The 14,338-nt window shown below is 42.7% G+C and overlaps 1 protein-coding gene, 1 long non-coding RNA gene and 1 other non-coding gene across 4 annotated transcripts; 2 read left to right on the top strand and 1 right to left on the bottom strand.

The window, feature by feature from the left end:
• Window positions 1-7,024: 7,024 nt before the first annotated feature.
• On the bottom strand, window positions 7,025-8,268 carry LOC120433185. The gene is made up of 2 exons (XR_005608393.1): window positions 8,164-8,268; window positions 7,025-7,324 (listed from the first exon to the last, which is right to left on the bottom strand). It is a non-coding gene; the product is annotated as an uncharacterized LOC120433185 (long non-coding RNA).
• Window positions 8,214-13,476, top strand: slc25a3a (solute carrier family 25 member 3a). 2 transcript variants are annotated; one of them, XM_039599053.1, is made up of 8 exons: window positions 8,214-8,329; window positions 8,766-8,928; window positions 9,677-9,801; window positions 11,170-11,349; window positions 11,639-11,820; window positions 12,316-12,488; window positions 12,658-12,768; window positions 13,025-13,476. In XM_039599053.1, the coding sequence occupies exons 2-8, from the start codon at window positions 8,787-8,789 to the stop codon at window positions 13,183-13,185; spliced, it is 1,074 nt and encodes a 357-aa protein (XP_039454987.1). In that variant the 5' UTR covers window positions 8,214-8,329; window positions 8,766-8,786; the 3' UTR covers window positions 13,186-13,476. The 2 variants fall into 2 exon arrangements, with proteins under 2 accessions (XP_039454987.1, XP_039454986.1); XM_039599052.1 differs by lacking the exon at window positions 9,677-9,801 and adding an exon at window positions 10,665-10,789 and having other exon boundaries at window positions 8,217-8,329.
• Window positions 11,890-12,089, top strand: LOC116321761. The gene has a single exon (XR_004199568.1). It is a non-coding gene; the product is annotated as a small nucleolar RNA SNORA53 (small nucleolar RNA).
• Window positions 13,477-14,338: the final 862 nt, after the last annotated feature.

Here is a 14,338-nt window from a genome sequence, read left to right as displayed (position 1 = left end):
TTTGACATCACAGCAGAGATGCGAGTCTGGCATTGATATTTGACATCACAGCAGAGAGGTGAGTCTGGTATTGATATTTGACATCACAGCAGAGAATCTACTCTGGCATTGATATGTGACATCACAGCAGAGACGCGAGTCTAGAATTGCTATTTGAAATCACAGCAGAATCATGATTCTGGTTTTGATATTTGACATCACAGCAGAGACGCGAGTCTGGTATTGATATTTGACATCACAGCAGAGAGACAAGTCTGGTATTGATATTTGACATCACAGCAGAGACGCGAGTCTGGTATTGATATTTGACATCAAAGCAGAGACGCGAGTCTTGTATTGACATTTGACATCACGTCAGAGACACGCCCTGTGCTCGGCGATAGCTCATACTTCACGTCAGACACACCCCGTGTGAGTGGCGATTGCTGATAAATTATGTCACAGACACGCCCAAATATTGCCGATTGCTCATACGTCACATAACAAGCACGGCCTGCGAGTGGCGATTGCTGATAAGTCACAAAACAGTCACGCCCTGACATTGGCGATCGTTAATACGTCACGTCACAGACACGCCCGGCGAGCGGCGATTGCTGATAAGTCACGTCAGAGACACACCCTGTGATCGGCGATCACTCATACTTCACATCAGACACACCCCGTGTGAGCTATTTGACATCACATCAGAGAGACGGGTTTGGTATTGATATTTGACATCACAGCCGGGAATCTACTCTGGCATTGATATGCTTTAGTGATATTAGATCAGGGGTCGGCAACCTGCGGCTCTTTAGTCCTTATACTGCGGCTCCGCGTGGTTTGGGCAAATAAATTAGAAGTATTTAGCTGAAGTGTATTTTATTTATGTTAGTTCTTTTTAACTCGTAGTTCTAAATTGGAAGATTATTGTGATATTGAAATATAAAAATAAAATTATATTCTATTATTTTTTCATCACTCAAAATAAGAGTCACACTCGCGGAAGCCGTGTACCCCTTGAAACGCCGTGCATTTATCGAGACTTTCAACCCCAGGTACGCCAATTATGGATCTTCGGATCCACATTATGTCAGCAGCTGTTCTCCACCGTGAACTATGTTAAAGACAAACACCGCTCACGCCTGACAGATGACAGCTTACAGTCCTGCGTAAACTGACTTCGTATAGCCCCTATTTGCGGACTCTGTGCGCAGAGGTTCAGGAGCAGAAGTCCTATTGTAAACAAATCACGGCAGACCCGACGATGTTTCCATGAGCATGCTTTTGAGAATCTCTTTATTGAGCACTTTTCACACACGGTTGCTGTACGCATACAGCCGGCTAGCTTTTCAGCTCACAGCCCGACATACACCACCAACAACACAACAGAACAGATAGCGCAGACGTTGAGGCGTGATTGCGGGTGTCGCTCAGGTGCGTCCGAGGGGAGGCTGCAAACCACGCCCCGCCGCACGCATTAACCAGGTAAAATACATATTTAGGCAGAATTTTGCAAATATCTATTTTTCATTTTTCAGCAGCATAGAGCTTTTTTCCAATTATTTTTTAAGAGTCAGGTCAAGGCTCCAACAGCCCAAAGGCGATATAAGGGTGGCGGCTCACAACAGTTTTTGTTTGCTACATGGATCATTTTAGTTCAGGTTGGTGTCTTTCCTTTTGTTATATTTCTTTAAGAGTTCAAAATGTGTTGATTACATAAACATAATTTAATTTTCTCTGTAGCACTTCATGGATTTCATAAGCAGCACACCTTAGTTGTTCACACAAAGCATAAAGATAAAAAACAATATATACAGTGTTATCTTCATTTTAGATGTCAAAAAGTATTTGCGGCTCCCAGTGTTTTCTTTTGCGTGGAAACCGGGTCCAAATGGCTCTTTGGGTGTAAAAGGTTGCAGACCCCTGTACTAGAGGCTTGTGTCGAGTAAAAAGGGCGTGTCCAAATGAACCTGTGTTGAGGCCTGTACCTGCTTCAGAATATCACATGACTAGATCCCCCATTTCTCTGAAATGACCTCTCTGCTTTGTTATGTGATTCAAGCTGTTGAAAAGCTGCAGGAACTAGATTTTTTGCGTGAACTGGATCTGAGGTGATTCTGAGGATTGTCATCAGTTTACTCTATATCTATAGATATATTTACATTATACAGGTGACAGGGGATTTCTTTAAATCACCCTGCCGTTCTTTCTTTAGCCAAGACTCCTGAGTTTAGAAAACAAAAACACTGCAGTTCTTTCGCTCGCGAGGGCAGCCATGAACACAGGATCTGTGTCTATTGACTGTCCGCGTCCTTTATTTATACAAGATGTTCCTGTGTGTGTGTGTGTGTGTGTGTGTGTGTGTGTGTGTGTGTGTGTGTGTGTGTGTGTATACAAAGGTAACAACGTCATTCAGAGCAGCGGGTTTTTCCCCTTCTCTACATTTGCATGTTCTCGTAAAAGAGCTGAGCTTGGTCTTCTCTACATCTAAATGTTCAGAACGACAGGATGCGGTTAGTATCTGCATAAGTTCATCACACAAGTCACTAGGTGAAAAGTCATGTAGAAATATGCTTAATCACAAATAATGAAAGGATACATTTCATGTAGCTGATCACATATATACAATTTTCTCTTGACATTCCGCCCTGTTTATCAGAGAAATGAAATGTACAATAAGTAACTACTTGTCTTTCACATTCTCAGTTACTACATCATAAGTTACACTTCATCTTCATGAAACAAACAGGAAAAGAATTCTTCATGATCTTCATAGATTTCAGTACATCTGCGTATGCTGTGAATGATAAACTTATCATCTGTGAAATTACAGCTTTAAACAAGTAATAACTCAAATAAAGAAAACAAAATAAAATCAGGAAAAGTCCAACGACGATCAACAGTCTCTTTAAAACTTGAAGTCATGTCTGAAGGATCAAGTGCAGTGCTACACGATGTTGCATTACAGCAATTCTGAGAGCGTCTATTTCTTTGTTTTGTCCCTCGTTGACCTCGCAGGATGCTTTGAGAAACAATCCGAATCTATAGTCCATTATCTCACTTCTGAGAGCATGCTTTCCAACTCCTGCCTACAGGAGGAGTGAGTTGAGTACCTTTTGTCCAATTGTCCAAAGTTTGAATTCTTCAGGTACGTTGGTTTCCCAGGTTGAGTCATGTAGTCTGACTGTTGAAGTTGAGCGTTTCTTCCTGGATTAGGATGACGATGTTGTTGTTGTTGTTCACTTTGCAAAAGTCACTCTCAAGGTGGTCAGAGATCAGAATTAGTGCACCTGTCCCAGGGTGTTTCCCATATATGGTTGTGTTAATATGCTCGGCATGTGCGAGCAGACGTAACAGTCTTTCTCTGTGGTCTTGCTAAACACATCTCTGTATCAGGCATTTTTCATCCAAGAATGGATGTGATCTTGTGTCATGTCCATTAGGTGTAAGTTGTCATACGTCCATCTTCTCTGTCTGCCTCGTGGCTCAGCTGCTGTAGGCATCGGCTGGGGTCCTGTAAGGGTGAGCTTTGTAGTCAAGGTAACCATCAGGGTCCCCCTTCACACCTACACCTGGCTGCCTAAAGTTGATCGGATAGAGATTGGAGTGCGGGCTTACCCTACGGGGGCCCCAAGAACGCACTTACCACCCTCACCCCCGAAACAACCAAGCGTAGGCGCTTCCTCCTCGATGTCGGGGCTTCCCGGGACCTCAACCTTTTTGCAGTGGCTCTGATGTGTCCAAGATGGTCTCTCTGCAATTTTACAGGCTGTGGGTGTTGTCAATAACACTTGGTTTCAACCTGCAAGAGACTGGAGAGTCTTACGGCAGTTTATTGTTCAAAACAATATCCTTATTTTCTAGTAGTTTTACCATCCATTCTGCCAGAGTTGTTTCTCTGACGGATTTTTCTAAGAGTTCACTTGTCACTGGGAGTGGAAAAGGTCTCCCATGAACAACCTCAAATGATGTCAGTTTTTGAGAGCCTTGTATTAATTTCATCCACATTTTTACTAGGCCTATGCACTCAGGCCATTCATGCCAGAATGACTGCATAAACATTTTGCAACTGAAATTGCATCTGCTTTTTTCACTGGATAAATATCTGGCCATTTTGAGAATACATCTATAATCACTAGAGTATAAAAGTGTGTATTAAGGACCTGGACTACCCCCCCCTGAGGACACATGTGTCACTAATGCTGCTGTTCTGCACAGGGACTTGGGGAGTATCGGTTTACCTTCACAAGTCATCAAATCATATATAGTTGTGCTCCACACTTTAACCATTTCTCCTGTTCTGTGGTTGGCGCTGCTCTTTGTTCATATTTGCATAATGGATGCAGACATTAATGTGTCTACAGTTTGTTGTTCGGCTAACGTTGCTGCTTGATCTGCAAGGTTATTGCCTTTAATTATTTCCGATTTATCTTTCTGATGTGCAGCACATTTACACAATGCTAGCTGTTTTGGCAATATAATTACTTCTAATAGTGTCTTTAGAAGATCTCAAAGTGTTGCACAGCTGAAAAAACATACTGTCTGTCAGTGTATATATTTATATCTTGGCCTGCGTGTGTGAGGATGTCAACGGTTTCGCTTCTACAACTCTGTCTGCTTCCTTTTATGGGCATGTAGTTCCTGTTACACTCACAATTTTCTGTCCCAGACACACACATTTCCTGCTTCTGCAGACTAATCGAACTCTTTGTCGAACTTTCCATATAGCGACAATAAGTGTCCAGCATTTGAGAGTTGTCTCACATGTGTGAGAGAAGACAAATTAGCTTATTATTATTTTTTTCTTTTTTCTTTTACTTGAAGTCACTGCGTGGGGTACTTGGATGATCAAAATGTGGCCTAAAACAATGTCAGCTGACTTTTTTACTGCCTCTGCTGCAACTGCACAGGCCTACAAACAACAGAGTCTAATTTGCAGGAGTAAAATGCAAGCGGACGTTGTTTTTCACCAAATGCCTGTGTTAAAACTGCACCTCATGTAACCTGCACCTCCATCTACATGTAAGTAGAAAGGCTATTTTCAAGTTACTGAATGCTTCTGATTTCTTTTCTATGCAGATGCAAGACTTCATTTTGACTTAAGGCATTTTAGGTCATTTCCTATTTCTCAAAGAATTCATACATCTTACATATTTCAAACTTTTAAGTTAGGAAAAAAGCTTTGCATTGCTTACAGCTCATAGCTCACAGCTCTAAAACGAGGCATTAAATCATATGCCTAATCATTATTTGTCATTGTGATCCACAAGTATGATCACAAATTTATTTTTCAAACCAACAAAACAAACAAACAAAAACAAATTGCCTATGGCATCAAGGCTTTGCGTTCATATTAATTGAGTGTAAGCTGCTTTCTTCATTGCAAGTGTTTGTTACAATAAGGTTTAATTCATGCATCTTATCACTGAGTTCTAAATTCAAACTACCAATTTAAATGACAGGGGATTTCTTTAAATCACCCTGCCGTTTTTCAGCTGAGCCGTCTGAGTTAGAAAACACACAAACAAACAAAAACAAATCGCCGATGGCATGAACGCTTTACCACATGAGTCAGGACACAAAAAGAAAAAAGGTTGCTGCCAGGAACAAAGCAGAAATGTGAGGAAAAAAACTGAGCTCACAGCTGCATGTGTGAGCTTTTAATAAGCAGCTTCTGCTCTAAAAGACAAATGAAATAAAAATAAAAAGTGTGTAACTTGCTCATCAGCTTGGTAGTGTTCACATATTTAATTCTGCTTCTCAAACCTGTAGCTTTAGCTGTTGTATACAGGGTTTGGCTTATTAGTTGTTAGTATAAGCTTGTCCTTCGTCTGATTCAAGTATAAGCTTGAATCAGACTACTTTTAACAATCATCCACCTCACATCATAACTGACTGAGGTGCCTCATATTATTTAATATTATGTCATTATTAATATTATTATTGTTTTATTTTTCCTTTTTTATAACAGCAATAGTATATTACAATACACTACTTTACTACTAATATACAATAGATTATTATTTTATATTTTATTATGTATCCATCTTGGGCCTGTGTGACCTGCAGTTTCACACCTTCCCAAGCTGGAGACATTTGCATTTTCACACTCTTTCTTTGGCTGAACAATGACACAGCCTTAATATACCTTATGCATCTCTCTTTTTTTTTTATTTAATATGGTTTCGTGTGAATTACATGCATTCATTCATTCTATTCATTCTGGGTATGGTTGTCTACCCAATTTTGTTTCATTTGGTAATACCAATTTACAGGTTGCTATGCTTCCTATTATTAGTTTGAATATAGTAGAGATAAACTCTAATTTGATTTAACCTTTTGTTTATTCCACTTTATTCCTAAGAGTATTTATATATATTCAGTTGGGTCTGTATCCAACTCTTTTTAAACCCCTACTTTGATCTCTAATTTTTCACTTGATAAGGGATTATTATGTTCCTCCTGATATGGGTGAATGTATAGTGGGACATTTTTTTCGTAGGACTTCTTCATCTACAACCACTGATTTGTCCGGCGCCTGGACATTTCCTTTCTAGCCACTGCTCGTCAGCAATGAGTTTTGTGGGCTGATTCCCCATTATCACAGAACTGCAAAGCTTTCTCTGGTACTAAACTCGGGGGTGGTTGCTGACACGCCCTTCTACCTTTCCCCTTTATCACCAGTACTTGAGCTTTTGCAGGATAGACAAAGAAAACAATAAAAAACAAACAAACAATGGAAGTAGTTCAGCAGCGTATTGTGCTGTAAAATCAACTTACTTTCAAAACACATATACATAAAACACATATACATACACACAGATAGACATTTGCGCGCCAATTTGTCACGAAGTATTTCACGGCCACTTCTAAAACCACTCTAAACACAGTTCCTTGTGGCGAACTTAAACCTTATTTGTCACGAGGTATTTGACGGCTACCTCTAGAACCAATCTAAACTTAGTTCCTTCCGGCGAACTCAACCTATTTCACGTGTTTTTTCGAAGTAATTCCGGCTACTTCTAACCTATTTTACGCGTATCCCGAAGTAATTCCGGCTACTTCCAACCTTTGCGCATTTCCTGAAGTAATTCCGGCTACTTCTAACCTATTTTGCGCATTCTTCTAAACCCTTCCGGCGGTTTAAGACCAAAAAGTGTTTTCTCACCCTCAATTGTCTTTTGCTGGTTGTTCAGGTCATCTGGATCCCAACGTCGTGGACCAGTACTAAACCACCGGCCTGGACCCGAATTCAACGTTCCAGGACTCTCACCTCTACCTGGAGAGGGCTGTGGACAGACTTCGGTGCTGGTTTACCCACGGCATCAGGATGCAGAAGTCAGACCTTATTGGAGTCACAGAAATGTGTCTGTTGTTTCCATCGCTAGGTTCGAAGGACCAATTTAAATGACAGGGGATTTCTTTAAATCACCCTGCTGTTCTTTCTTTAGCCAAGACTCCTGAGTTTAGAAAACAAAAACACTGCAGTTCTTTCGCTCGCGAGGGCAGCCATGAACACAGGATCTGCGTCTATTGACTGTCCGCGTCCTTTATTTATACAAGATGTTCCTGTGTGTGTGTGTGTGTGTGTGTGTGTGTGTGTGTGTGTGTGTGTATACAAAGGTAACAACGTCATTCAGAGCAGCGGGTTTTTCCCCTTCTCTACATTTGCATGTTCTCGTAAAAGAGCTGAGCTTGGTCTTCTCTACATCTAAATGGTCAGAACGACAGGATGCGGGTAGTATCTGCATAAGTTCATCACACAAGTCACTAGGTGAAAAGTCATGTAGAAATATGCTTAATCACAAATAATGAAAGGATACATTTCATGTAGCTGATCACATATATACAATTTTCTCTTGACAACAGGACTTCATGGGTATTGTGCAACTGATACATAATTAAGTGAACATATCCACTGTGTTTGTAGCCCATATGTATTATCACAGCAGGGCTGCTGTACATCGAATGACCAGCAGATGTCAGTACTTCCAAAGGGCCTTCATCACACCTTTAGAGCTAAGCGTCACCCAGCCGGAACTTTGAGAACTAATTAGAACTATGAGAGGTGTTCCTCTCATAGTTCTAATTAGAAGTCACTCTATAGAACACAAACACCTGAATGTTGAATATAATATGACAAACTGTCCAGTGTCTTTCAATTATCCACTCTTATGCTCTTACCTCTCGACAAGAACCGCCTTGATGACGACTGAAGACTCACTTGTTCTGCCCCACCTTCCACTCTTGGTGACGTCACGAAAGGACAAATCATTTTAGCGCGAGGTCATTCGGCCTCTTCGAGCAGCCGGTTACAGCGAAGCGGAGGCGCCATCTTAGGACACTGCAAGTGAGTCGTGCTTTTCTTCTTCAGAGAGAACAGAGGAAAGAATTAATGGCGATTAGTTTGTTATGGACGTGTGACTGTCAAACCGCGATTCATGTTGAAAGCCTAGTTTATTCTATTTCTGTCTCTAATGTGAAGCGCAGACACTCCACCTTTAGGTTGAGTTAGCTTAATGTAGCATAGCATTTTACCGTGTAATGCTAGCCTGCCGTGCATTTTTAGCTCATGTACAGCTGGTTGGTAACCTTTCGGCGACTTTTCTTAGCGTTAGATAACTGTTGTAGTTTAGGTATTTGCGTTGAGGTCATTAAACCAAGACTTTCCTGCTGACGGTCAAACTAAGCTGAGCAGCACGTGACCCACTCTCGCGAGTGGGTTGGTTGTGTTAGCAGTTAGCTCAGCTCAGCTCACGCTAACCTTGTTTCTCATTGCACTGCAGCTCCGCCGGCAGGACGCCACCATGTATCCCACTACACTGACGCAGATCGCCCGGGCCAACCCGTTCAGCGCCCCCCTCTTCACTCTGCAGAAAGTGGAAGAACCCCTCCAGAGCCATAAGGGCCAGAGGAGCCGAAGATTGGCAGCAGCTGCCACCGTAGACGGTAAAGTCGGCCGAGACTCCGAAAGGTCGCTGCAAGGCTAGCGTTAGCTTAGCTGAGCAGATGTACCAAGTTGCGGCTAACTACTTTCGCACATTATTTGTAGTCGGACTTATTATTTGAACAGGCCCGTGTACTCGATTTGTCTTATGTAGGGGTTAGGTGGTCCTGAGTACTGTTGGATGATGATGTTGGAGCAGTCAGGCCTTCCCTGCATACAGGCCGCCCGTGGAGGACACGGAAGGACACAGCAGCGCTTAGCCTTTGCACAGCAATGCACTGTTTGACACACTTAAAGGATTTGCTGAACTGTAATTATAACAAAAATGAATGTGACCCTGACTCTGAGCTGCTCAGGGGTCACCTCTGAAGGCAGATGGCGCAATGGCTGTGGTACACAGTACAACAGTGTTCTTATCTGGGGCCTTGCAGTCTGCAAACAGGTTTTCAGAGAACCAAGTCTCAGCACAAGATTTGAACTTCCTTCCCTGCTCAAGTCTAGACCCAGCCATTTGACATTAAGCTTGGATCATATGTTTTTGAAACAGAAACAGCAGTTTTTAAGTTTGTAGTGTTGGTTTAAGTTTGGAAGACAAAATATCTAATTTCCTAGTTAAATGATAAGAGCAGTAAAAAGCTCTTTGGGTAAGAGGAAAATGGATGACAAATTTTCCTTAAGCTCACTGCTCCAGACTCAGTCATGCTGAGTTCATATTGCCCTGTTCTTAAAGTCTGTCCTGTGTTTCTTCAGAGGGAGACAGTTGTGAGTTCGGCTCACAGAAGTATTTCATCCTGTGTGGCTTTGGTGGGATTCTGAGCTGTGGCACCACACACACAGCTGTCGTTCCCCTCGATCTGGTCAAATGCCGAATGCAGGTCTGTCGCTGCGGCTTGCTGCCATCGTCTTTGGCCCACTTACCCATAATTCTGTTTGTCCTTTTTAAATTTTTTTTTTAATGCACCTTTCCATGGGAAAAATGTCACCAGCATAGTTGTGGTGAATCTGTTTTTGCCATTAGTTCCCATTAATCGGACATGTTGGAGTGATCATAACATGCCTGCATGATTTTTCACGGTATTGTTAAATGAATGCCACCCACAGAAGAGGACCAGTGTCTGAAGGTCAGCAGGACCGACCTGAGGGAGAACATAGTTTCTCTTTTGGCAGTTTTATTACACACAGCTGAGTCTGGCTTGGGCAACACACTGATTGTTCATTAACAGGACTGCAAAGACAGCCATACGTTTGATAAGACAGTTTCTCTGCTGTGTGTAATCATTCCAATGAAATGAATATTGTTTTATTTCAGTTTAATCAGACCATGTTTTTAATCAGAGTTGGGGATCCTGCTAATGTTTTGCATTTGTTTTAGACTTACTGACATATTGACAGTCTGTTTGAAGTGTGTTAAGAAAAGCAGGAGCTGGTAAATGAGGAAAGAGAGAACGTTGTAACTGCAAAACATTACTGTGGTCCCTGACTGTTCATGCTGAATTTGTACAGTGATTTGATCATACTGTCCTAATGATTGGTGGCATGTTGGTGACAGAGGCATCCATAATGGAAGCGTGTTGGCACTGAATTGAAACAGTTGCCAGATGTGACCTGGACCAAAACACACTTATTTGGTGTTTCAGTGGTGACTCCTTCCATTACTTGCCCCTGTGTTTGTTGATTTTTGTCCTGTTGCATGTGACCTTGCATGCTGCATGTCTTTGTCCCCTCCCTTCTACCACAGAGGAAGTCAGCTGCGAGTTTGGCTCCTCAAAGTACTATGCTCTGTGTGGCTTTGGGGGTATCCTGAGTTGCGGCCTAACACACACAGCAGTGGTGCCCCTCGACCTTGTCAAGTGCCGTCTGCAGGTTTGTATGGAAGCTGAACCTCCCAGTAGCCAGCATCTACGCCAGCCTCTCAAACCTTCAACTAATGAGTATGTTAGCAAAGAGCCTTCAAATTATTGTATATTTTAAAATAAATATCAGTCATTGACTTGAAGTGACTTGTTAAACCAAGCAAAGCAGAAATAGACGAGTTTAATTAACAGTAAATGACTCTATTTGCCCTCACACAGCATTATTATAAGTGTTATTAACAGTAACCTGACATGAAAACAGACTTCTCCAGTCCAAGTATGTTCTTAGTGTCAGCCTTTTGGTGCTGGTTACCTGCAGACAACGCTGCCCCTAAAACCCCCCGTGTTCAGAGGTGATACGGTGATCACGCCAGTGTTTCTGTTCCTTAGGTGAATCCTGATAAATACAAGAGCATCGGCAATGGATTTGCAGTAACGGTGAGAGAAGATGGTGTCAGAGGTCTGGCAAAGGGCTGGGCTCCTACCTTCATTGGCTACTCCATGCAGGGACTCTGCAAGTTTGGTTTCTATGAGGTGTTCAAGATCCTCTACAGTGACCTGCTAGGAGAGGTGAGTGGAACTTTTTGACCCTTGACTGGGAACACCTACCAAAGCAGGGTGGGCATGAGTCGTGCTTCTGGTCTACAGAAGAATGATGGGATGAGTTTAAAGGAGTCCTTTGAGTGTTTATTGATCATGAAGCTGCTCTGAGTTGTCACATTATTTTTGGAGAAGACTGAACGGCCTTTTTCATGTGTGCAAATAGAGTGTAGGCTGTGTGTGTCTTGCTTGGGACTACTCTTATTTTCTCCCACTGTGTGTGTGTGTGTGTGTGTGTGTGTGTGTGTGTGTCCAACAGGAGAATACATACCTGTGGAGAACCTCCCTGTACCTGGCTGCCTCAGCTAGCGCAGAGTTCTTCGCTGACATCGCTCTGGCTCCAATGGAGGCTGCCAAAGTCCGTATCCAGACCCAGCCAGGCTATGCCAACACCCTCAGAGAGTGTGCCCCCAAGATGTATGCAGAGGAGGGCCTCTGGGCGTAAGTTTGTTCCATAACGTGTGGCAGCACGGGATTGAATGATTGAACAGAGAATACGTTTGTGACGCTAACACGCTCCTTAGATCCACCTCTGGAGGGCACTGTTCTTTGAGCAGAGCTCCTCAGCAGCTTTCTGGCTGTACAGTTGGAGGTGCTTGAGTCATTGGCGTGTGAGAACAGTCTACCTGTCCCCCAGCCCATCTGCTGCACTGGCAGCCCTGTCACTGGGCAGGGATCTCCCAGTGCAGCGAGCCTGGGGGACGGACACATTCAACATGGTCTCTGCATAGAGCTGGAAAACAGTCTGCAGTGATTTTTTTTTTTCTTCTTTTTTTTCTTTTTCTTTTTTTTTTTACATTTAACCAGCAAAATGTGTAAGCTACACAGGTACCTGAGCCTAAAACTTACTTTAAAATGAGGGGATATTTATCTCTATATGAAGTTCTAGTGCTAAGTGTCTCTGAGCTCATTCCTTGTTTTTGTCTGTAATCCCAGTTTCTATAAGGGAGTGGCTCCCTTGTGGATGAGGCAGATCCCCTACACCATGATGAAGTTTGCCTGCTTTGAGCGTACTGTGGAGATGCTCTACAAGTATGTTGTTCCTAAGCCCCGCAGTGAGTGCAGCAAACCTGAGCAGTTGGTCGTGACCTTTGTGGCTGGTTACATTGGTGAGTTTGGGGATGTTTGCCCTGCTGATGTTGATTAAATGCTGCTATGTATTTTGAGAAACTATTAGACCTTTAGTTGTAGCATGCAAAGTAAACTCCAACCGTTTTTGCTGTTTAAGGATAGAAAATCAAGGTTGAGGTTTCTGATGTCTCTTTGTTTTGTGTGCAGCTGGTGTGTTCTGTGCCATCGTGTCCCACCCTGCTGACTCGGTCGTGTCTGTGCTGAACAAAGAGAAGGGCAGCACTGCTATGCAGGTCCTCAAGAGGCTGGGACCCAAAGGTTTGTATCAACATTATTTCAGTTGTTTCAGCAGCAGCAGTATGAAACAAGGTTTAAGACCATCCACTGCTGGAGGAGCAGAGCTTCTCAACAGCTCTTATGTTGTTGGAGGAGCTTGAGTCATGGCATACCTGCAATCAGGCCTCGGTTGTGTTCAGTGATAGCAAAGTAGCTTTTGTGTTTACTGAAGTAGCACTTGAGTGACCTGAACCACTGTTTTGTGAGGTGAGGAATAACTGACTGTCTCTTGTCTCAGGTGTGTGGAAGGGTCTTTTTGCCCGTATCATCATGATTGGTACTCTGACAGCCCTGCAGTGGTTCATCTACGATTCTGTGAAGGTGTACTTCCGCCTGCCACGCCCCCCTCCACCTGAGATGCCCGAGTCTCTGAAGAAGAAGCTCGGTCTTACAGAGTAACACATCCTGTCACTGAGCTGCATTCTCCAGATGCGACACATTTAAACCCCCAAATTCCTACAGCACACAGCAGCCACTGTATTTATGTCCTCAGCTCCTGCTGCTCTTCAGGGCCCAGGGGTGCTACTTCTCATGTATATTTAAAAGCAAAACGGGCGAGAAGATGGAGCCGTCACTCTTGGCTGATCAAGGGTCTGACATAATATTTCTCTGTAGAAACATCAGTCTGGTTTTATCAGTTCCTGTCCTTAGAATATTTGGAAATTCTAATTAAATATTTCCTGGAAAACACCTGCTGCCTGTTGTCTGTTTCTGCTTTGAATTCAAACGTTTGTTTTTAAGCTTATGCAGCATCTATCACTGTGCAAGAATATCAATTTTAAATGAGCGCTACTGCTATAACTGGGAAGGTTCTGTATATTACAGTGAAATTTGCAGTGGTTAAGGGTGGTTTTGTTGTGATGCATCATATGCTGGTAGTTTGAATTGCCTGAGGTTATCAGCATGGAGAACCAGATTTTTGTCAACTGTTTGCATAGTGTAATACACCCACAGGAAGATCAGTGCAGTTTAATTGGAGATAACTGTATGGCGGCCAAAACACGATAGGTGTTTTATCATGATTCATATAATACGGATGACTGATTTTTAGGCTAATAGTTAGGTTAACACTTACCTCTCATCTTTCTTTCCTCACAAAACCAATCCTCCACTTCTTTTAAGTGTGTCCCAGCACAATTCTTAGCAATATTTTGGTTCCTGCAAGTGGTCCGTCGGGTTATTGTCTCCCCAAAAACACTTCCCTTGTGCTTTTGGAAATCTGTGTTGTTTTGTTTTTGTTTGTTTGTTTGTTTGTTTGTTTTTGTCCCCCTCCTATTTCCGTTTTCCCCATTTCTGTTGTGTTTTGTGTGCGTTTGCAACGTTTTTTTGCTGGTGTTTTCTTAAGTTGCAGTCCGTTTGGCCTCTCAGGGCCACCGTATAACTGACTAGTCACTGAATTTGGACACAGCATTTGTTCACTGTTCAAGGTGTTCTTGGTGCGCCTGTGTTTTAGAGTACCACCAGAGGGAGATCTTGCTCCACCTTCAGGCTAAAGAAGTTGAGAGGGATGTTTCTCCCACTGAAAATGCTATGGAATTATATTTGGGTATGA

Source organism: Oreochromis aureus, linkage group 15 (genome assembly GCF_013358895.1).
Source record: "Oreochromis aureus strain Israel breed Guangdong linkage group 15, ZZ_aureus, whole genome shotgun sequence".
NCBI classification, from domain to species: Eukaryota; Metazoa; Chordata; class Actinopteri; order Cichliformes; family Cichlidae; genus Oreochromis; species Oreochromis aureus.
The sequence above is the reverse complement of the archived record's forward strand: the minus strand, read 5'-3'. Positions and strand labels throughout refer to the sequence as shown.